Source organism: Pollicipes pollicipes, unplaced genomic scaffold (genome assembly GCF_011947565.3).
Source record: "Pollicipes pollicipes isolate AB1234 unplaced genomic scaffold, Ppol_2.1 Scaffold_6686;HRSCAF=7923_pilon_pilon_pilon, whole genome shotgun sequence".
NCBI lineage: Eukaryota > Metazoa > Arthropoda > Thecostraca > Pollicipedomorpha > Pollicipedidae > Pollicipes > Pollicipes pollicipes.
Genome location: NW_023596921.1, coordinates 4,551,338 through 4,573,048, shown reverse-complemented (window position 1 = coordinate 4,573,048; position 21,711 = coordinate 4,551,338). Strand labels below are relative to the sequence as shown.

Genomic DNA, 21,711 nt, shown 5'->3' with positions numbered 1-21,711 from the left:
AGTTCAAGAATGAAGGTTTTGAGTGAGGGAACCATGATTGTCAGAGCAGGGTATTACGGTAGTATTTATTGAACAGTCATTTGTTGGTGAGACTTATAGTCATTCATTTCCTCTTGAAGAGTGTACTGATCTTGAAAGTATTTCTTGGACAGTCATTTGTTGGTGGGACATATGATCTGCAGCATTCACTGAAGAATGCACTGATCTTGAAAAGGTTCAAAATGGACACTGCAATTTCTAATGCATGCATATGTCAAAGGTATAACTGTCAAGTTGTTCATATCTGATGGTCTTCAACACAGTTTACTAATATAAGCCATCAATTGACCCGTGTTGGAAATTCCATAAAATTTCCCGTTACCAGGGTGCAAATTTTTAATTATACCCTGCACAGCATTATTTGGGAGCTGATCGAGTTGTATCCCAATTAATGTTTTGCAGGGTACAGTGATATAACAAAACAATGACACATGATCATGTTAACTGAGCAGAAGAAATATGATGTCTAGAGCAGTCTTTTCCAGCTACAAGTACACTTCTATCATCACATTTGATGCCTCGACATCTTTAAATGTGGAAAGTTTCTTTTAACCAGCTCCTCCTATTACATTGAAGAATGGGCCGCTTCAGCATAGCAACTTAGCTAGTTTATCTTATTTAGTTCCAAAAGCAATTGTGAATGGCATAGATGTCAGTACACTTCAGCGTACTTGGGTTACCCAGGTCACTTCAAACTGTGAATCAATGAAATAGATTTTTCCAGCAGATGCAATGGACCACTGCAGGTTGACAATGTACAGCATGTAAGTAATTGGCATTGCATATGGAACTTTTGCATGAATTAGGTCTTTGGGAAAAAGCCATCTTTATCTTGTTGATTTATCTTCCCATTTTTTACATGTAAAAATTGGATTGTGGGTGTCCTCAAGGTTAAAATAGGTCACATGTTACCAGTTCTCAAAGCCATGATGAGGCATGCCTGAATGCTTATCAAAATGGCCAAATCTTGCATGAAGCCACTGCAAGACCAGTTTTGTATAGTTTGTTACCTTACAGTGGTGTACTTCTGCAGTTAAGCTGCAATTGACAGGTCTCCAAGACAGTCTTGGAAATAAAAAAACCCTGCTGGCAGAGTACAAATTTTCTATAGTGGAGTACAAAGTTATCCAAGTGCTGCAGGTCATTACAGTTTTGTTTATTTTATCTTTGAGAGATAATGGTACAATGGGTGGTATTCAAAAAAGTGCCAATTTTCATATGCAGCAATGCATGTAAAAGCACTTGAAATGAAAGGAAACATCAGTATCAAATATGACACACTGAAAAAACACAGTGCCATACTCTGCTGTGTATACATCCTCCAAAACAGTTGGTAATCATGCATCAGGCTTATACACTCGAAAATGGCGGGTGACTACACACCGGACGTGTACACCCTCCAAAATGGAGGGTGGGTAGGATACGCGCAGTCAGAGAAAAAATTGTACACAAAAATGCAAATGAACATGCCACAGACGGCCACCTACCCATGCCCCACCACGATCACGCTACTGACGCTCCATCACGGTAACGCTACTCACGCTCCACTAGCTAACTGGTTTTTAAAACAGCTAAGCATTCATGCACTCCACCTTTCCACTCCTGGGCAACACACGAGGCCCTGCACGTCCCACCTGAATGATAGAGACAGGCAGCACCTTAACCGATATACCGAGCCAGCGCAAGTACAATGCCGTGCAGGCCGGCCAAAAGCGATCGGAGTCAGTCATTCCGCTGACTCCGGCGGATAATGCAATGTATGAATGGATTTTGATGCGCTTTAACTGATATCATTGCAAAATATGATAATTCATGTTGCAATTGACTGACGTTTTTGTACTAATAAACCCTTCTCCTTCATTTGCTGGGCCAAAGTTATGTGTTCATGTTACTCGGGTGTCCTGGTGTTCTTGCTGGAGTTAGATGGCTGTCTCCGAACAGTTTTTGGCTATCTATAACAACGTTTTTCGACTTAAAAGGATGTTCTTGTACAACCTGAATTACCAGCTTTAATTTCACACCCTTAAGTAACAAATTTAACTTGGTTTAATTCCACAGCTGCCGTAACATTTTTGTGCTCCGGATACCAGGAATTGGCCAAACATCCAACCATGTGGCGGTTCTGGATGAGTACAAATAAGTCTTTCTTCATAATTGTGATGCCTTTCTCTATACAGCTCCCTCTAAATGTTTACAAATCTGTTCAAGGCATGAGCGCGAGCAGAATATCTATGCTCTTGACAAATCAGGCACGAGGAGGTGGATCATTGAAACTGATTGGAGAGTTTTGCTATGTTCAACCTCCAACCTGAGCTGGGAGGCGGGCGCAAGCCGCTGAATAGTTGAAACGTTTCCGACGCTGAATTGCGAGTGATTCTCTTATTTGCATTGCCATGACACAGTGATGTTGCGTGATTAGGTGGCCGTCTGTGGTAGGTGATTGGGCGTGTGGTTTTCTATGACTGTTCGTTACATCCTTGGCAATTAATGCGGTTCGTCGTCAATGACAGGTAAAGTCGTGTTCAAGTTTGAGTTGGTCTGCAAACATGGAAGGTGAGAGCTTTGCTAATCTACAGACCGGTGCGATTCTGGTGCTTCTCTCTCATTTCCCGGTTTTGTTCAAAGGTGATTGCATTCAACATTTGCACGCTTTATTTTTCACATTTCCATACATGGTTTATCAGATGCGTTGGTGGCAACACAGGCTGCTTGCTATTGGGCACCGTAGTCTGGTGGGTGCAATATTTGTGCTCTTGCAGATATCAATTCATGGCTCCTGATGGAAGCAGCAAGTCTCAAGCTGTTGCACCTTCTGGTTTTATTTTGTCCGGACACAGATAGGTAAAATGATTTTTCCAAAAGCTGTTTTTGTTACATCATAATGGAGTACAAAATATTTCATTTTGCTTAGTCACAATCCTGCAGTACAAAATATCCTGATATGCATTGTACCCGGGAACGTCAACTTTTTCAACTCTGCTCCAAGATCAAGCTTTGTCACTGAACTTTTAAAAGTGCATGATACCACATTCCTTATGGTTTAACTGCCCTTTCTTAAAAACAACTTGGTGGGATTCATGGTATAGTGCAGTGCCAGTACAGTCTTGTCATCAGAGTGTGCATTGTGCAGTATTATTTCTGCCATTTCACGCCTGATGATATGGAACGGTGCATGTTTGCTCAACCTCCACTCACTTTGTTTGGTACTTGCATTGAAAAAGTTACCAGTCCAACAAAGTTGTGCATGTTGCAGTTGCCAGCTAAAATGAGCAAAAATTTTAGTTTGCAAAAGTAGTCAACCCCAACATGAGCCGAGTTATTGGCGGTGGGGCATGGCCATCACCAGAACATAGAGGAAATTTGCAATGCGTGGTCAGACACAATGTCTGTTCTGGTACGATCAAGGAGTTTGCATGCAAACTGTTTCACCAGGCATGTCTTAGGTGCAATATTGCAAAACAAACCTGATAAGTTTGCATTTCATTTGATTTGCTTGAGCCCAATTTGCATTAAATGTGCTTTTAAAAGGCCAAAGTTGAAAGCATTCAAAGTGCTCCACAACGCCACTCAACACGAGCTCAGACCGTGGTGTTGACAACGTTTAACCCCAACAGCACACAGTCAACATATTATGATCTAAAGAGACACGGCCAGCGTATTAGCGCACATGTCCGCCACTGCATCCAGCAGGCCACGCGCGCTGGAGTGCCCTTGGATCAACAGGCTTTCTGCTTCGTGTAGGATTGATGTCAAATCTCGGCAAGCAGCACAGGTGGTGGCCTGCACCTGCCTGCACAGTGGAGGCTGGTGCATCGTCAATAGATTTAGCGAGCACGGGACTTCCCATTCCAAGGAACGTCAATCATCGAATGGGGGCGACCAGTATCGGTACAAAAACGGCTCCGAGCGTGACGCCCTGGTGACTTACGCCGGAGTGGGGGAACATTGAAAACCGCTCAGGCATGGGATTCAATGGGCAGTGATGACTGTCTTCTCTATATAGTTGCTGCTTGACATTATTTGTATAGTTATGAACACAGGCGTGACGATTGCAGAACACGTAAATCGATCAAAATCCATCGACTCCGATCGATTTATCAATGTGGTGCGCCAAAATGGTTGCCCGGTGAGGGAAGACTTATTCTTTAAGTCTAAGATGTTACAGTGCTTGCACAATATAACAGATGGTAGGTATTAAAACGAAATTGAGATGACCTCTTGACAATAATGATGCACGTGATCTTCGTTAGGTAAGTTGCATTCTTAATTTTCGGTCACCGACCTTTCTTACAGAATCGAAAAGTTCAAATATGAGGCGGACATCAGACGCTAGTCGGTGTTGACAGCGGGCTGTTACCCAGCATACGCGTGATCAAATAACAAATCATGCGTACAATTATTGTAAGGACACTTTGATTCCCTGTTGGGCGAAACATATTCTGATTTAATAGGATTTGAATAATTCGTGTATCGGATGATGCATCGATTTGTCATCTTCGTTTCTTCCTGTCGATTTCTTGAACTGACTGTATTGTCATTTCTTGCAGAAAGAAAATATAGGCTCAAGGAAGCATTCTACGATGTCCTGGCTGAGGTTGGAGCGCAAAGGGAGAAACCATATGAGTGGAAAGATGTAAGTATTCCATGATCAGTTTCGTGCGTCTGATATTTTCAAGAGTCCGGGGATTAGCATATCCATAGCAGCAATAGGGCACGCATCCTGTTCAACCGAAACAAGTGAGGCATTAAAGCCCATGTCTCAGTTGATGCTTTGTGTGCACACTAGGTCGATTACGGACATGCCGTGGTACATTCCAAGCTGTCAACTAGACGAAGACCACGGTCAGTTGTATTTCCCCAGCACCCATACTGGCGTGCAAAGGGAGCATCACGGCGCCGGCACGCGGCCGGGGTGTGTCGGCGGGGTGCCGAACCGGGGCGAGCCGTGTACTGGCCGCTGGGTGGGCCGGCCCCAGTGACGCCGCGCGCGCGTCCGCAGGTCATCATGCTGTTTATCCGGTACCTGGCGCTGCGGCGGCCGAGCCTGCTGGACCCGCAGGACCGGAGCCGCGTCATCTGCGAGGGCGATCCGCTCGGCCGGGTGTTCGGTGTGCCCCACTTCACTAAGGACGAAACTAAGTATGGGAGCCGCGCCGCCGCCGCCCCACGTCAGTGCATTCGGACTGGTGCTCGCCGGCCGGCGGCCCGCCACGACTCGACGCGGCTCGGCGGCGTCACGGCTTTGGACCCCTGCCCTCCCCCCCCCGCCCCGACGCCCCAGCTGCTCACTGCCGGCCCCACGCTGTAGAGGTCGGCCAAGTAGTCGTGACTGCGGTGATGTCGCGTTCATTTGGATGGTTCAGCAACGTGGGCTCGCAACCGACGTGATCAGTGTTTCTGGCCGCATGCTGAAGAACTGTCTTGGTTCGGGTATCGATTTTGCTGTCAGCGCTTTGTGTGGCTCCTCCAGTGTGCGGAAAACTATTACCGTTGCGTTGCGTTCCGTTGCGTGTGATGCGGGCCCGGCCCCCTCCCGCCTCCCCGTGAGGGGGTCCAGAGTCGTGACGGCCGACGGCTGCACGGGCGAGCCGCGCGACGCCCTGCCAAATTGATCCGGACAGGACCGATTTCCGAGTATCCGGAATTCGTGATCCGTCGATCAGGAGGCGGGAGCGCCCGACTGGACTCGTCACTGAAGGCGGGCGTTCTGCCGGGACGGCTCCTGACCTGGACACGGGCGCCGACCACCGGGCGCGGCTGGCGCAGCTGACCGGGGCGCAGTCCGAATGCACGGCGGGCGGCTTCACCTCTGTGGGGTGTTGTGAGAGGGAGGAGCGGGCTGGCCTGTGTGTGGTGGGGTGGGAGCGGGGAGCGGGCTGGTCTGAGAGGTGGGGTGAGGTGGGAGGGAAGGGCGGGCTGGCCTGTGTGTGGCTGGGTGGGAGCGGGGAGCGGGCTGGTCTATGAGAGGTGGGGTGAGGTGGGAGGGAAGGGCGGGCTGCCGGCCTCAGCGCCACCAACGGCCATCGAGGGAGGAGCGGGCTGTCTGTGAGCGGTGGGGTGGGAGCGGGGGGCGGGCTGGTCTGTGAGCGGTGGGGTGAGGTGGGAGGGAAGGGCGGGCTGCCGGCCTCAGCGCCACCGACGCCCGCAGGATGGCGGCGCCCCATACAGGCGGCGCGCGGATTATTCAGCCTTGCCCAGCCGGGTGATGTTCTAAGTCGGGGGGCTCCAGGACAGATCGGCCGGGTTGGCTCGTGTCGCGGCTTGCCCGGCCCTTGGACCGGTGCGGACGCGACGGGCTGCACTCAGTGCGGAATGGCAGCTGGCGGGAGTGCTGGGCTGGCCGGAAGCCTGACGCGTTACCTGTGTGGAGAGCATGCGAGGGTTCGCCGCCCCATACCTCAGTTGGTGAGGGCGCGTGCCTCCTAGCCCAGCCGAGGTGGACTGGGGCTCCCAGCCGCTGAGGGCGGAGAATGACGAAAGGAGTCGTCGTTTCCCCGAACCGTAATTGTCATCACCGCGCCAGCCGTCACACGCTCTCGCTGCCTGCCGCTGACTGGGGTGACTTGTGGCCGGTGGCAGCGGCCGCTCAAGGTCAGATGAGGTCCGGGTGCTGGGCGGACCATGCCGAGCATTGTGGCGCCTTAAACTTTCGTGCGAATTTTTTTCATTGGACTGCAATGCCGCAATTGAATGGTGCTTTCAGAGTTCACATAACGAGCGCTGCTGAGCGTGAAATCCGGTATTTATATAAATCCATCGAATGAAAAAGGCTCACACTAAATATGCAAGTAGCCAGGCGATCAGAAAACGGCTGAATATTTGACTGGTCATATAAGAAACTGATTTTTGTTTCTGGTAGTATTTGCATGATAGCTTTAACGTTAGTTGTACCAACGAACAGCACCTGGGTGGTTGAAGGGTTGCCTCCATTGGTGAGGCACAGCTGCGTGTACTGAAGTTTTCTCGGAAACGGTCCGGCGCTCCCATTCTGCGCGCACTGAAGAGCACGCCTGTCTTCCGTGTAAAAGAATCTGTTTATAACCCATAACATATATGGGGCAGCGGCAGTCGGGTTAAAACGCCCCGTGAGGCATTGTTAGACGACTTGATAAGATGGATCACGTTAAAGAGACACTTTAAGGACGCCATTGTTGGAAAGGTGAAGGAGTGGGTTTCCAATAAAATGTAGTATATATATATATATATATATATATATATATATATATATATATAGATGTATGATAAGAGTACAAATACTCCGGGTTACACGGTACAGTAAATCATTAATCCATTTGAAGAAATATTTGCCCCCGGCTTGCACACTGATGGTCATCAGATGGAAGTGCGGCTCTTTCGTTGTTCGGTTATCACGTCCCGCAAGAACACTCACTCACGTGAGCTGGATGCACTCTAAAATAATTCAAACATCGACCGGTGTCGAATGACGCCCTTGTGTCGAATGATGCCCCTGGGCACCAGCCACGGTCTGAAGCTCGGCATGTCAGCGATGAGCCACCCACGGATGTGTCCTGGAGCCGTCCCAAGTCAAACGCTGCATATCAAAACGTGCAGCCCGGATATAGTCGGCTGTCCGCTTTGTCGTTTTCTTAATATCTGTTCGCGTTTTGTGGGAGTGTTTCATAAACATTGCGTGCCAAGGGAGTTTCGTAGATGTCATTGGTGAAAACCCGTATAAGCCGTCCTAACGTACACTCGACAGAGCCGCCGTCTCTTGGCTGATAAACTGATAATGGGAGATAGGTGGCTCGAGCGGTGTGTCGTGACATGGCGGATATGTATCAAGAAACGGACACCAAACGCCGTCCGAGTCGAGCACCTGGCTTAGAGACACCGAGCGTGCCTCGGTGCCAGGTGTTCGCCAGGTCTTGGTGCGTCGTGCCCCCTCCCCTCGCCCCCCTCCCCCGACTCAGGAAACGCTCCGAGCGGACAGTCGGCTTCGAGGCATGGTCTGGCGCGGCACGAGGAGACCGGGACACTCTTTCGCCCCGGGCACGCCACTGACAGTAGCTGACTCAGGACGACCAGGTGACAGTCGCTCTCCGCACTGCTGGAGCACCGAAACGGAATGGCCGAGGCAGAGAGCGCGCGCCAGCTTTGTAGGGTGTTATATACTTTGGCCAAGTTGAGAGAACTCAACCAGCGTTTGCCATGATCAATTGCTTATTCAGCCCCTGGCCTGGAGAGTGTGTGAAATTACGGGGTTGTGCGGCGGTGGAGCGGCCCGTGTCGTCTTATGTCAGGAGATCCGACAGGCTCCCGTGCTGTTCAGTCAGAGCGATGCTGCTCTGGCATGAAGCGGCCGCTCAGCCCAGCATCGGTGACATGTCTGCAGCTAACGGGCCCATAGGCCGGAATAAAATCGAAACCATTTGCAAGTCATCTTCAAACATTTCGGCTCGGCGGAGAAACTTGTAGAAAGCAACCGAAGGCAAAGCTGATTAGCAAACCGCCAAGTCACACCGCGATACTTGAAAAGATAGTATTTTGTGTTACTTTTTTACCGCGTTAGACGGACTGCTCATGAAGAACTATCCCAGATACCTAGCACATTTTCGAGTAGTGTCGTTTCACGCTTGGCGTCACACGTGTACCCGTTTTGGGAAGGCTTATCAATCGATCAATCAATCAAACAATCAATCCACCTCCAATGTGTGCAGTGACGTTTGCCGGTAATTACTTATTTTGGTACGTGCGAATTGCAGATGACCCAGATTTGATCCATCTAATCTGTCAGTCCGTGTAAAGGCACCGAAGTTTTGCCCGGTGGTTGGATCGAACGCGGAGAAATTGTGCTTGCCCCTTTCACATCGCCCTCTTTCGCGTGCGCTGCGCAGTGAACAAGACGCGCGCTTGCGCTTGTGGGTGCCCTTAACGAGGGACAGTGGCTCTTTTGCCCGGTTGAGGAAGTGCGTTGCGTAGCGATTGCACTCGGCGTTTAAATGGTCATTTGACCGTGGGGCATTCTTGTTGATGCGTGTAATGTGTGCATGTGTGTGTCGCAAGACATGGGTAAGTTCCTTGCGATAAACAAAGTTATTTTGAATGTCAGAAGTGCTCATTTCATTATTTATTTAATTTTGGTGTTTGGCTAATAACAGGACTTCCAGTCTTTGCCCACTTGAAATCAGGTCTTCCAGCAGATGTTGACCCGCTTCCTGTCGAGCTGACGTCATCAGTGGCTGTGGCGCGCCGGCAACGCTTTTTTTGGTGGGGCCTGCTTCACACCGCCAAGGCCGTGAACCCAGCGCCCTTTGGACACAGCGATTCCGCGCCACGCACCGTAGCGCGTGGCGCTGCCGTCGGCCGCCGGTGCTGCCCTCTTTGACGGTGCCGGTTCGACTCGGCAGGTCCTTGGTGCGGCAGCACCTGTCGCCGGTGGATGAGGAGCGGCCGGCTCCGGCCGCCGCCGCCGCCGCCGCCGCCGCTGCTGCCGCCGCTGCCGATGTCAGCAAGCGCGGTGCAGCCGACGAGCCAGTCGCCGACGGCCCAGACAGGAAGCGTAGCTGTCCGGAGGAGCGGACGGCCGAGCCGGCCGCACCCGGCCCCTCCGGCCTGGCGGCGGGCGCAGCCGGCCTCTCCGGCCTGGCGGCGGCCGTGCCCGGCCCCTCCGGCCTGACGGCCGACGCACCCCGTCCGCCCGGACGCCCCGGACTGCTAGGTGAGGAGAGACAGCCACGGGAACGGTGCGCCGGCGTCCCCCTCCCCTCGGCGGCGCTTGGGACAAGCTAGTGTCGTCGTCAGCAGGCCGTGCGAGACGGGCGTCCAGTCTCCGCCGGCGGGCCGGTGGAGCTGGTGGCGGCACAGACCCGGACTCCCGATATACCGGGCCCCGGAGGGGTTGGCGAGCGGACGCGCACGGGAGAGCCGATCGATGTGGACGCACTCGCTCCATGAGGTGTTGGTTTGTTGTACCGTCCTGGTCCAGATGCCAGCTTCCACTTGACGGTACTCTTGTGTGTTAAGGAGAGGCTATTTGTTGCCGTTCTCCATGGAACTCGGACTCGCACAGCATTCTTCTGTGTTGCACGCATTACGTTGTGCTCGCTCCGCTTGAACCCTCGTTTTTTGTTGTTTTTTTTAGTTGAACGATGTTATGTTGAGTAAGCGTCGTTCATTATACCAGGAGTTGCTGGTTAATGGTAACATCATATTGACCGTTCTCAATGTTTCGATTTGTGTGCGCTCGTCCTCATTATACAGAAGGCAGCTAACTCAACATTAAAAATTCAGAAGTTGCAAGTGCACTTGCGAGAATCACAATGCATATAGATAGACAGTAGTAGTAACAGCTTTATTCTCGTAGAAAGACCAGGAGAGTGGAGATATGGATGCGTTGATATTTCGACAAGATGCCTTTATGGAAACGAATAGTAGTAGCGAATTGAAAATTTGCCTGCCAGTGATCCTACTCGATTTTTTAGTTTCTTTTTTTTAAATTGCGAGCCACAGTTTTAACAGGTCACCAACATTCAGGGGATTAAACAAGGAGCAATCACCAGCCATTACTACGATACGGTGCATATCTAAGAATGAGAATACGCAAAAAATACGTTTACATGCAAACGAATTCAAGTAAGCGGGCATCACGCATCACGCTTCAGTCAACCATGCAAGCGATTCCCAGTAAACAGGCGTCGCGCATCAATTATACATGTAAACGGTTTCAGTTGAACAGGCATCGCGCATCACGCTTCAGTTGTCCCGTGTACATGCCTGTTCCACGCACGCCTGTTGCCCGTTTAACTGAAATCGTCTGCATGCGTGATTGATGCGTGATGTGATGCCTGTTCACTCGAAATCGCTTGCATGTGTGAATTAAGCGTGATGCGTGATACCTGTTTACTTGAATTCGTTTACATGCACACATATTTTTTCGCTTGTTCTTATTCTTAGTTGGACATGCACTGTTTCGTAGTAATGGCTGGTAATTGCTCCTTGTTTAATCCCCTGAATGTTGGTGACCTGCAAAAACTGATTTTCTGTTAAAAAAACGACTGAAAATTCGAGTAGCATCATCGGCAGGCAATTTTCAATTTCTTACTGCTATTCGTTTTGATAAAGGCATGTTGCCGAAATATCAACATATCTATATCTCCATTCTCTTGGTGTTTCTACGAGGAATAAGGCTATTACCACCGTCTCATGTATAAGAAATTTCAACTGGTGCCGAAATGCCGAATGAATGCGGAAAAACCAGGAGCTGAATGCCTTTCTTTCTTATGTGAGGTACCTCGGGCGTTCGTTTGCGTTTTGGCGTACGTTGCAGCCTGCTGTCGTTTCGCTTGTGAGCCAGTGATATGTGCTGTCAACAGATGTCGTTTGGTGATCGTGCTCTCTCTTTGTGCACACATTGATCATTACGCAGTGAACGCGTAAATAATTCGTGGCGTGATCGAGCACCTATATACAAGTTGTTATTCCCTGCGGATTTTGGCAGCGAATCTGTTTGTCCACACACGTGCGCCTAACCCAGCTGTGATCTTGTCTCGGTGCTCGTTTAGATGTTGGCCGATGAACATTGTGCTAGTCCGCTACGTCCCCGACAACTAGTCCGTTGACTTGCGCGAACACGGCAAACTGTGGCCTACCCGGCTATATGCGTCATTGATGCCCGCTTCTTGGCCTGATGTGGAATGGAGCCAGCGCCGTCCGATGTAAGCTGTACGCCATACCGCTGAGCCGCGCTTACCGGAATGGCGTCGCGCGGGCGGGATGGGGGCCCAGCGCGCCCCAGACACGGCCAGGCTGTCCCTGGGCCGCCGGCGAGTGCGGCTGCCGGCCCCCGAGCTGGCCCGTGTCCAGCACACATTGTGCTCGGTGCTCCACCGCGTCTGTCGCGTGCCGCCCGCTAGGGCCCGCGCGCGGCGTCGGTCGTGTTGGCAGGTGCGCACGCCTTCGTGCTGTGTCCTTATATGTCTGTGTGTGTGCGCGTGTCTGCTTCAGTATGCCTGACTGTGAGTGTCGCAGGTCTGCCCCTGTGTGTGCGTGTGTGCGTGTGTGTGTGCGTGTCTTTCAGTATGCCTGACGGTGAGGATCGGAGGAGGTCTGCCCCTGTGAGTGCTCGCGCTGACTGGCGCCGGACGCCTGCGATGGTGTAGGGACAGGCGGCGGGGCGGCCGCGGCCGAAGAGCCGGTCGAATCCGGTGACGACACGGACGACCACCGTCGGACGTACGCCCGCGAGATGGAGCCCGTCGACTGCTCGGACGTCGGTGACGCGGACAGCTCGGGGGTATGTTTGGCGTCGCCGCTCTGGTCGCGCGCTGGTGCGCTTGTGCTGTGGATGTGACGCCCCAGCCTGCAGCCTGCAGCCCTGCGCTGGCACTGCGCCCCACGTCTGGTCGGGCCGTCCTCTGAGCGGCGCTGAGATGTTTTCTTTCGGTATTGGTGTAGAGTGTAGGTCCAGCTGTCGTGGCTTTTCGTAGAGGTATGGCCGCTCGTGGTTTGGTTTATTTCCCACGGGGATGGGCACCTCGGCACTGGTCTTGGTCACGCTGCTTCCCGGTGCCTGTCACCCTGCTGGTTGCTGGCCCTGCCTGATGGACCTGGTGTGGGGCGCGGTGGGGATGCCAGTAACTCATCAATTGCTCATGTGGGACGTCCGCGTTGGTTTCCTTTTGATGTCCGAACGAGAGCACTGCTCTTTCCTCCTCTTGACTGTCCCCAGGACTGCCGTGTGCCATTCTTTGCCTCCACTGCCATGCTGGTTTTCCATTGGTGTGGGATGGTTGTTGCACTCCTCACAGGACACGCCAGTCGTAAGAGCAGTGCTTTGTCTCCCGCCGACCGCTCGTGTCGTCACAAATCCCGTGCAAAACATTTATGCTTAGCCATTTCGCAGCAGGCTGAAGTGACGTTTTGCTTGCTCTCGTCATCCTCTTGGACTTAACATAGCACGCGACTGGCCATTGCGTCCTCACCTCGTCGTGGCTCACCTGTGGTGTAGGCGCCGTTACACTCTCGGGCTTCATCCATCGCATTTTGTCGCGCTTTGGAAGTTCCTGTTTGCACTCAACCGCTCTGCAAAGCGTGCATGCTGGTGTAAAGGAGCGCACGTTGCGAAACCTCGCCTCTCAGGGCAGCATGTGGACGGTGCTGTTCTTTGCCTCCTTTGTTGTATTTCCGGCGTCATTCGGCTCACATATCCTTTGCATCCACCATTGAAAATCAACGCCCCCAGCCCAGTATCACTGAGGGATCTCCTTCTCCACTGGCTTAGCTCGCTTTCAAGCCGAGTTAAGCCGCTCTGAGCATGCGGAAGCGACAGGCTAAACAGTCTGTGCCGTCTTGCTTTCTGTGTGTAAATTGGAGGGCAAGCTACTGGTGATGAGAACTGGCAGAAACTGTTAAACGGAATACGTCAAAACGTGCAGTAAGCCAACCGGTGGAGTGGAATGGAACGGCAGGGTAGACACACATAAAATATGTGTTGGCAGCGCTAGTGAAGGCATGGGGCTTTAGCTGACAATGCTGTTGTAAGAAAAGATCGACTGGGTGACGACAGTTTGGAGCGGCCAGAAATTGTAGGAAGGCTGCATTGATGCAAAAACTGGTTACTGTTTAATCAATCAAGTGGATTGATTGAAAGTTTCCTTCGTCCTGTGCTGCCATCTGATCTTACTCTTAGCAGGGCTGGCATGCCAACCCTAGGCAGTCGGGACCAGCCAGCTCAAGCAGTTATCCCAGCAGGCTCTCACCCAAACGGGCCATAGCAAGGCGGCGGGAGCTACCAGAAAAAGCTAGCCGTAGTGTTAATTTACGTATTTACCAATTGATTACGTAAAACAATGTACATCGCTGCAAATTCGGTGCAGTTCTTTGTTTAGCGTGTAGGATAGCTACATGGTGAGGGTTATTATCGCGAATGGATTAATTGTTCAAACTACCGTCCTCGTCCGCTGTGTTAGTGCGTGCACAGCGCTTCGGCCAGTGAACTCCCCGGCCGTTAGGCGACTGAAATCTGAGCCGACCGCGCTGTCGGCATGTGGTCAGCATCAGAGCCTGAGCTGGCTGCACTGTCGGCCTGTGGCCAGCATCAGAGCCTGAGCCGGCCGCACTGTCGGCATGTGGTCCGCATCAGCGCCTGAGCCCACCGCGCTGTCAGCATGTGGTCAGCATCAGAGCCTGAGCCGGCCGCGCCGTCGGCCTTTGGCCAGCATCAGCGCCTGAGCCGACCACGCTGTCGGCATGTGGTCAGCATCAGAGCCTGAGCCGACTGCGCTGTCAGCATGTGGTCAGCATCAGAGCCTGAGCCGGCCGCGCCGTCGGCCTTTGGCCAGCATCAGCGCCTGAGCCGACCGCGCTGTCGGCATGTGGTCAGTATCAGAGCCGAGCCGACCGGAAAATGGACCCGGACTTCAGCTGCCCGTGTCAGCGGAACAATTGAGTCCTGAGAAGGACTGGATAATGTTTGGCCCTCAGCCATGTACGCATTTCAACCCGAATCCGCCATTTGGCATTGCTGGAATTCGAACCGGGGTCTTCTGATCACGAATTCATTGATCTACCAGTTGAGCTTACTGGGAAGGACTCAGATGGTAGAGCACTAGACTCGCGATCGGCAGATCCTGGTTCGAATGCCAGCAATGCCAAGGAGGGCATTCAGGCTGTGACACATACATGGCTGGAGGACAAACATCATGCAGCCCCTCTCGAAAATCAGTAGTGCCTGATGACGGCCCGAGAGTTGATTGAACAAAACGTGGTGTGCGTACTAACATACCAAACGAGGATGATGGTCCGAACAATTCGTCAAGCCACAACACTAGTACCTGGTCTCAATCCTGTCGTGCAGCTGTAAGGAATATCATAGTGTCACCAACTGATTGTTGGCAATTGCATAGAAGCGAGTATGTAGTAGCGAGTATGGCAATCGCATAGGAGCGATTTGGTAAAACGCATGCTGCAGAATAGCAGCTTTTGGCTGGCTTAAAACCGGCGGAAGCTGTCAGAAACCCATCAATCTATTTTGCTCGTTTTGCCAATTGTCTCATCAAAATGAAGTTATACAGCTCTCTTTCCTGTCAAACGACTAGCAGCAGTGTACCAGGTGCTGGCTCCGGCTACCAGGTCCGGACAGCTGCGTTCCCCACCTGGTTGAGGAAGCATCTATTCTGCTATTCTGTTGTTGTTCAATGGTGTTTTCGGGCAGTCGATGCGCTCGAAAACACCATTGAACAACAGCAGAATAGCAGAATAGATGTTTCCTCAACCAGGTGGGAGAACGCAGCTGTCCGGACCTGGTACCCGGAGCCAGCAGCCAGTACACTGCTGCTAGTTGTTTGACAGGAAAGAGAGCTGTATAACTTAATTTTGATGAGGCAATTGGAAAAACGAGCAAAAAAGATTCATGGGTTTCTGACAGCTTCTGCCGGTTTTAACCAGTAAAAAAAAACTGGGTGGAATGTAGCTTCAGTCAGTTAAAACGCCAGCCCTGCCTGTGGCTTTCCTGTGCTGGCTTTACACCTGGAGCGCCGGGCGTGCGCGGCTGTGCCGAGCCAGGCCGGCTGCGGTGACTGATGCGCGGACTGGGCCCGGCCTGGAGCCGGGCTGCTGTCGTACCGCCCCATTCCGCGGACCTGTGGTGGTGCCCCACTGCTGGTCGGCCGCTGCCGAGGCCTGCCGGTGCGGGGCTGCGCTGTGCCTCTCGGCTGACCGCCCGGCCCGGTGACGGGCTGTGCTGTGGACGGTGGTGGTGGAGGGGCCCGTAGTCCGTTGTGCCTTCCGATGGCTTCCAGAGTCCGGGGAGCCTGCTGGCTGTGTCTGTGTGTGACAGCGCCGCCACGGCGAGCTCGGCAGCCGGCCGACCCTCTTCAGCCCAGCTCCCCAGCGGAGTCCCGCGTGAGACCCTCCTGAGTGCCCTGCGCCGTCTGCCCGCTCGTCCCGCCAGACGGCGCAGGGCACTCAGGAGGGTCTCACGCGGGTCTCCGCCGGGCAGCTGAGCTGAAGGGGGTCGGCCGGCGGCCGAGCTCGCTGTGGCGCCGCCGTCTCCGGTCCGTGGCCACCTTCACAACCCACCTCTGCGCGTTGACGCACTGTTTTCCGCCTGCGCTAGCTGTGCGGACCCCGGGACGCTGTCTTCGGCTGAGGCTGCTCGGCTGACCTCCGGCCGCCGCTGGCAGCGCCACCGCTTCGCGTGATGTGACGAAGTGTCGGACGCCGGTGCGGCGAATGTGACGCAGCTAACACGCATAAGTCGCTGAGGACGTCCGGCGCCGGGGGCTGCGGCAGCCCGGTACGGGACGACGCGGCCCTCCCTGCCTGCGGGCGAGCGCGCTGCGTAACACGCGCCGTTGCGACCGGCTGCAGGCCGGCTCGAAATGCGAATTGGAGTGGCCTCGGTGGCGGGCTCCGCGCGCGCTGCAGCGCTCCGTCCTCCTCGGCCGTGCTCAGGCGAGACGCACCTCGTCCGCCGGTGTTCGCCGCTGCAGACGGCGCCTGGATGGATCGGGAGGCGGGACCTCGCGCTCTGAGAGGCTTCCGACGATGTGACCAGCACCGGTGCGCACTGCGTTCGCAAGCGTCTGGTGCACGAAAAGGCGGTACGCGGCCCGCGCTGTTGCGTTCACAGAAGGACAGCCTGACAAAGAGGAAAAGCACGCGCATTGGCAAGCCCGCGCTACTGCGCCGACAGGGTCCAATGGATGCTGAGGGAGATCACGCGCGCTGCGAAGCCTGCGCTGCTGCGTCCATGAGCACCGCTCAGCCACTGCTGGCAGGAGCCCGACCCGACGGACACCACTGTGAAAGGCCGTGTGTCGTGGTGTGTCCGCGCCGCGCGACCCCCGGCACCGTAGCGCGCGGCCGGGCGACCGGGCGGCGGCCGGCCGGGCGTCTCGGTGCCGGGTGCCGCCAGCGCCTCGGAGGCCAGCTGCGGCCGAGCCGAGCGCAGGCGACGCTGCCGCCTGCTGTGGCCGTCAGACCGTTTGTAGCGGCTCCTGACTCCGCCGTCGTCGCTCGACTGACCGTGTCCGATTAGGTGCGACCGAGCATGTGCCCATCCCCGTCTTAGCGTAGTCGTGTGCTGGCCGCTAGTGCTCCGTTGTAGTCGCCCGCAGATGGGCGTGGTAGTGTCGATGGCACTAGTGCACCGGCTCTGCCGAGCGCCGGCTGAGCGTGTGAATTTGTGTATTGTAGATATGCCTTGCCTTGTGCCGGCCTTTGACGGAGCACCCGAGCCGATGGCGTTGAGCTGCGGTCTGCCTCAGAGCTCGTCCACGCAGGGTAAGGTCTGCTCTGAGGGCTGTCGCCCGCCGCCCCCACACTGTACTCGTGCTCCCGTGCTGCCGCGCATCGGTACGCCTTGTGGTGATGTGCTGCTAGTTAAGGCATGTGATGTTGTCTATATTTAAGACAAGTGCTAAAATTAAGAAGTGCGGTCGCCATCTTCAGGGGACTGAGCGTACCGAAAAAACTGTTAGAATTTATGTACGCTGGAGCGAGCAGAAAGATCTTTTTCCCCGTCCTCAACAAATGACGAACACCGGAAACATAAGCACTTTTGCGCGGTGCGTTCCGCAGTACGTGTCCGTGCCAAAACGAAACGTTGCATGATTGTTACAGGTTAAAGGGAAAACTTCCAGCGGGAGAAATACCCCAAATGAATAAGGGAAGTAAGCCACATCTTCTAGCATATTTGACCAAAAAAGAAGGTTTTTCGGTACGCTCAATCCCCTGGAGAGATTTAAAAGATTATTGCCGCATAGTACCACTGCTACTGTGATGAGTATGTAAGAGAAGTGTGAAGTGCTGTCGCATCCATGATTGTTTGGTGTGACGGTGTGGGGCGGTGCCGTGTGTCCGATCGACGCTGATTATTGTCGCTGTTCAGTGAGGAAGGAAACCGCGTCATTGTAGGGCATCCATGACTGTTCTGCGTGACGGTGTCGTGGTGCCGTTTATCTGCCCCGTCAGAGCGGTGTTTGTGGCGTTGGTGCCACGCACCATCCGCCGTGCACGGCTGTAGACGGCGCTCTGCTGACGCCAACGCCGCGCGAGTGGAGAGGGGCGGGTCATGCTGTGCTGCGCCGTGTCGCGCTGCGCCCGTCTGGGGACCGGCGGTCCGCAGGGAGGCGCCCGGTCCCCACCCTGCCGCGCTGTCGGGCGCCGTTCGCGGCGGCCACCGCCGCCGGTACGATGCGTCCTTGGTGTCAGGCTCTGGGAACGGGACGCGCTCGGTGCCGTCAGTGGTGTGCTGCTTCGTCAGGAGGTGTTTTAGCGGTACGGGCGTGGATTTTGTCGTAACCCCGGTATTAAGGTGTGCATTGTGGGATGGATGCTGCCATAGCACCCAGTGCATACGTCCTTTGCGTTGGTCAAGAGTGACCATGTGTGTCAACGACTATAGGTGGTCATATATGACTACTTACATGTGTCCCCCTCGATGACAACGTGGGCTGTGGATGCGGCTGGAAGAGTTTTTATTGGCTCTGTTCAAACGGACGGTGCGTTAAAACGCCGTGCATTGGGTGGGTGTCGTCCAAAGTGATCGGCTACCGTGGACGTTGAGACTGAACGGTCGCATCTTTAAGTCAGTGCCCGCGGTATCCCGCGCATGCTCGCTCCTTTGGACGCGATCCGTGGTGTGATCCCCCTCCCCCATGACCTGGTCTGCACAGACTCGTGGGGAGCACGCTAGAAGGTGCGAGGAATGGTGGTGGTGGTCAGTGATGGGTCCGCTGACGATCTGACTCGGGCACAGAGGCTGGTGGCCGTTATCCTCCGCAGTCCCGACCTTCACTGTGTGTTTCCGCTTTGTCGTGTACCACAGCTGCTGTCCTGTCCCCATCGCGCCATGTGCGCGCTTTCCGCGCCCCTGGTTTCCCCAGCACCTGTTTTCGGCTCCGCAGTTGTTGTCCATAGGCTACCGTGTCGGGTTTTCCGCCTGCCCCGGTGCTGGTGTCGGCACGAGGGTTGTTCCGTTATTGGTTGCATGTCACGTGCGGAGGTTCACTACCTGTGCGATTGATGTCGGCGCAGAGCTGTTGCCCTGCGGCCGGTGCGTCACGCTCGCGCTGTCCGCTCTCCCCGCCCTTGCGAGGACCTGGGCCGACAGCTTAGCGGTCGGCCCGGGTCCTCGCACGACCGGGCCGTCGTGTCCGGCGCCTGTGGTGCCCGGTGTCTGGCGCCGCGTCTAACGCCCCCCTGCTCCGCCGTCGGCCAGCTGTCGGACGAAGACTCGCCGCTCCAGCTGACGCAAGTGACCGCCTGGTGTGACGACCTGGGCGAGGTGGCCGACCAGGACACATCCTGTTCGGACAGCGAGCCTCGCGACACCTGGGAGTGTCCTGACGACAGGTGCCGACACGCCAACAGTGCGCGCCGCTCCAAGTGCGACCGCTGCTGGACGGTGGGTGGCCGACACTTCTGGCCTCGTATGGAGGCAGGCTGAGTTCCTGGACCCGTCCTTGGGATCCAGGCACGTGCATGTTCTGGTTGGCGCCGACTCTGGCCCTGTGGCATAGAGGGCACTGTTACAAAGGGTTGCAATAGCTCGTGCCAATTGACGTTCGGAACCACCGTTAAGTACAAGGTTACGGAGATGGCCAGTACATGCCGTCGTTGTGCGCCCTTCACCTTGTGGACGGGTGATAAGCGTGGCGGCCATGGCCTCGGCGGTGATCGTGCTCGAGACCACGTGACCTGACGTGTGGCATCTCGGCGGCAGACGCGCCCTGCCTGGGTGGTGGAGCCGCGCCGGAGGAAGCGGCGCCAGCGCGACCAGCGGCGCGCCGACTCGGGCCTGGCGCGCGCCGCCAGCGCCGCGGTGGCGCCGCCGACGCCGACGCCGCCCGGCTCGGAGGGCTCGCAGGGGGAGGCCGGCTCGCCGCCGCCCGATGCCAGCTCGGCGAGCAGCTCGCAGGCGCCGGACGAGGCGGCCACGTGTCTGATCTGTTGCGAGCGGCCACGTGACGCGGCCATCATCCACGGCCGCGCCGGCTGCAAGGTCACGTGCTACAGCTGCGCGCGCCGCCTGTGGAAGCGGCGCGACCGCTGTCCGTCGTGCTGCCGGCGGATCCAGAAGATCGTCGTGATGAGGTACGGGTGACAGCGTGCCGTCGGCGGATCAGAGCGTGACAGGAGGCCTTACCTGCGCCGCCTCCTTAACTGGTCGGATGTAGCCGGGACCCGGTTATGTCTGCGTGGGTGGGGTGGGTGGGTGGATGGGGCGTTTTAGTGTTTATGCAGGCTATTTCACGTACACAGCCAAATCAATCTTGTCCTGTCCATTTCCAGAAATGAGTTGAAAGTTCTTACGTTTAGTGACGACTTTCAATATTCCGGGAAGCACAGTTTAAACGACGTTTGTGGCCCGTGAATATAATCGTTAGCATTACAACGTCGTACCCGCAATATCATCGTCATTAGCGTCACAACAGCGTTTAACCATATTTAATATATTGGAGGTCGGTAATTTAACATAAGGACTTTCAACTCATCGTTGCTGTCAGCTGACTTGTATGCAAGGTAATAGATGGGGTAAATTATTTCAACACTCGTCAATTTTCTAAAAACGGATCGCCAAAGTGAATTTTATTTCCGCTTGGGCTATGCTTAACCTGCTCTTTGCAACCAGATATGCCATGCTGTGAGCCAGTGGTCACGTGATGTAATGCTACAATGCAACAAATGTCAACTCACAATCTGTGGTGAGTTACATGGTACACGTATTCAACTTTTCTGGAAAATAAATTTTTTTTTCAGCAAATCATGAGTGTCTGTCAGACGGTATCGTTACGAAATCGTTATCCAAGGCTGGTACATAGTTTCTGGCCGCTGCAGGAGAGAGAGAGAGAGAGAGAGAGAAGAGAAGAGAGAGAGAGAGAGAGAGAGAGGAGAGAGAGAGAGAGAAGAGAGAGAGAGAGAGAGAGAGAGACAAGACAGAGACAGAGACAGAGACAGAGACAGAGACAGAGACAGAGACAGAGACAGAGACAGAGACAGAGACAGAACAGAGACAGAGACAGAGACAGAGACAGAGACAGAGACAGAGACAGAGACAGAGAGACAGACAGAGACAGAGACAGAGACAGAGACAGAGACAGAGACAGAGACAGAGACAGAGACAGAGACAGAGACAGAGACAGAGACAGAGACAGAGACAGAGACAGAGACAGAGACGAGACAGAGACAGAGACAGAGACAGAGACAGAGACAGAGACAGAGACAGAGACAGAGAACAAGACAGAGACAGGACAGAGGCAGAGACAGAGACAGAGACAGAGACAGAGACAGAGACAGAGACAGAAGACAGAGACAGAGACAGAGACAGATACATAGACATAGCAAGACGAGACAGAGACGACAGAGACGGAGACAGAGACGAAGACAGAGACAGAGACAGAGACATAGACAGAGAACAGAGACAGAGACAGAGACAGGAGACAAGACAGAGAACATAGAGAGAGAGAGATGATCATAGAGAGAGAGAGAGAGAGACAGAGAGAGAGAGAGACAGAGAAGCGGGACCGGGACGTCGGGACGTGACGGACCGGACCGGGACAGGGACAGACAGAGAGGCAGAGACCAAGAGCCGCCGTGCTGACCAAGCGGCGCAGTGTGCCAGCGAACAAAGCGTGAAAACGGGCTCACCTCACGAAACACTGACTGAGCAGAAAACTGTGCAGCCTGTCCAGAATCAGTAGTCTCTTC

At 54.4% G+C, this 21,711-nt stretch overlaps 1 protein-coding gene across 1 annotated transcript in view; it reads left to right on the top strand.

Moving 5' to 3' along the window:
- Positions 1 to 21,711, top strand: part of LOC119107327 (uncharacterized) — a 36,713-nt gene that overhangs the window by 11,619 nt on the left and 3,383 nt on the right. Inside the window, exons 3-8 of the mRNA XM_037230751.1 lie at positions 4,587 to 4,672; positions 5,039 to 5,178; positions 9,408 to 9,718; positions 12,159 to 12,292; positions 19,223 to 19,408; positions 19,727 to 19,767. Of these exons, the coding sequence (XP_037086646.1) occupies positions 4,587 to 4,672; positions 5,039 to 5,178; positions 9,408 to 9,718; positions 12,159 to 12,292; positions 19,223 to 19,408; positions 19,727 to 19,767 (898 nt within the window). The remainder of the gene's footprint in view (positions 1 to 4,586; positions 4,673 to 5,038; positions 5,179 to 9,407; positions 9,719 to 12,158; positions 12,293 to 19,222; positions 19,409 to 19,726; positions 19,768 to 21,711) is intronic.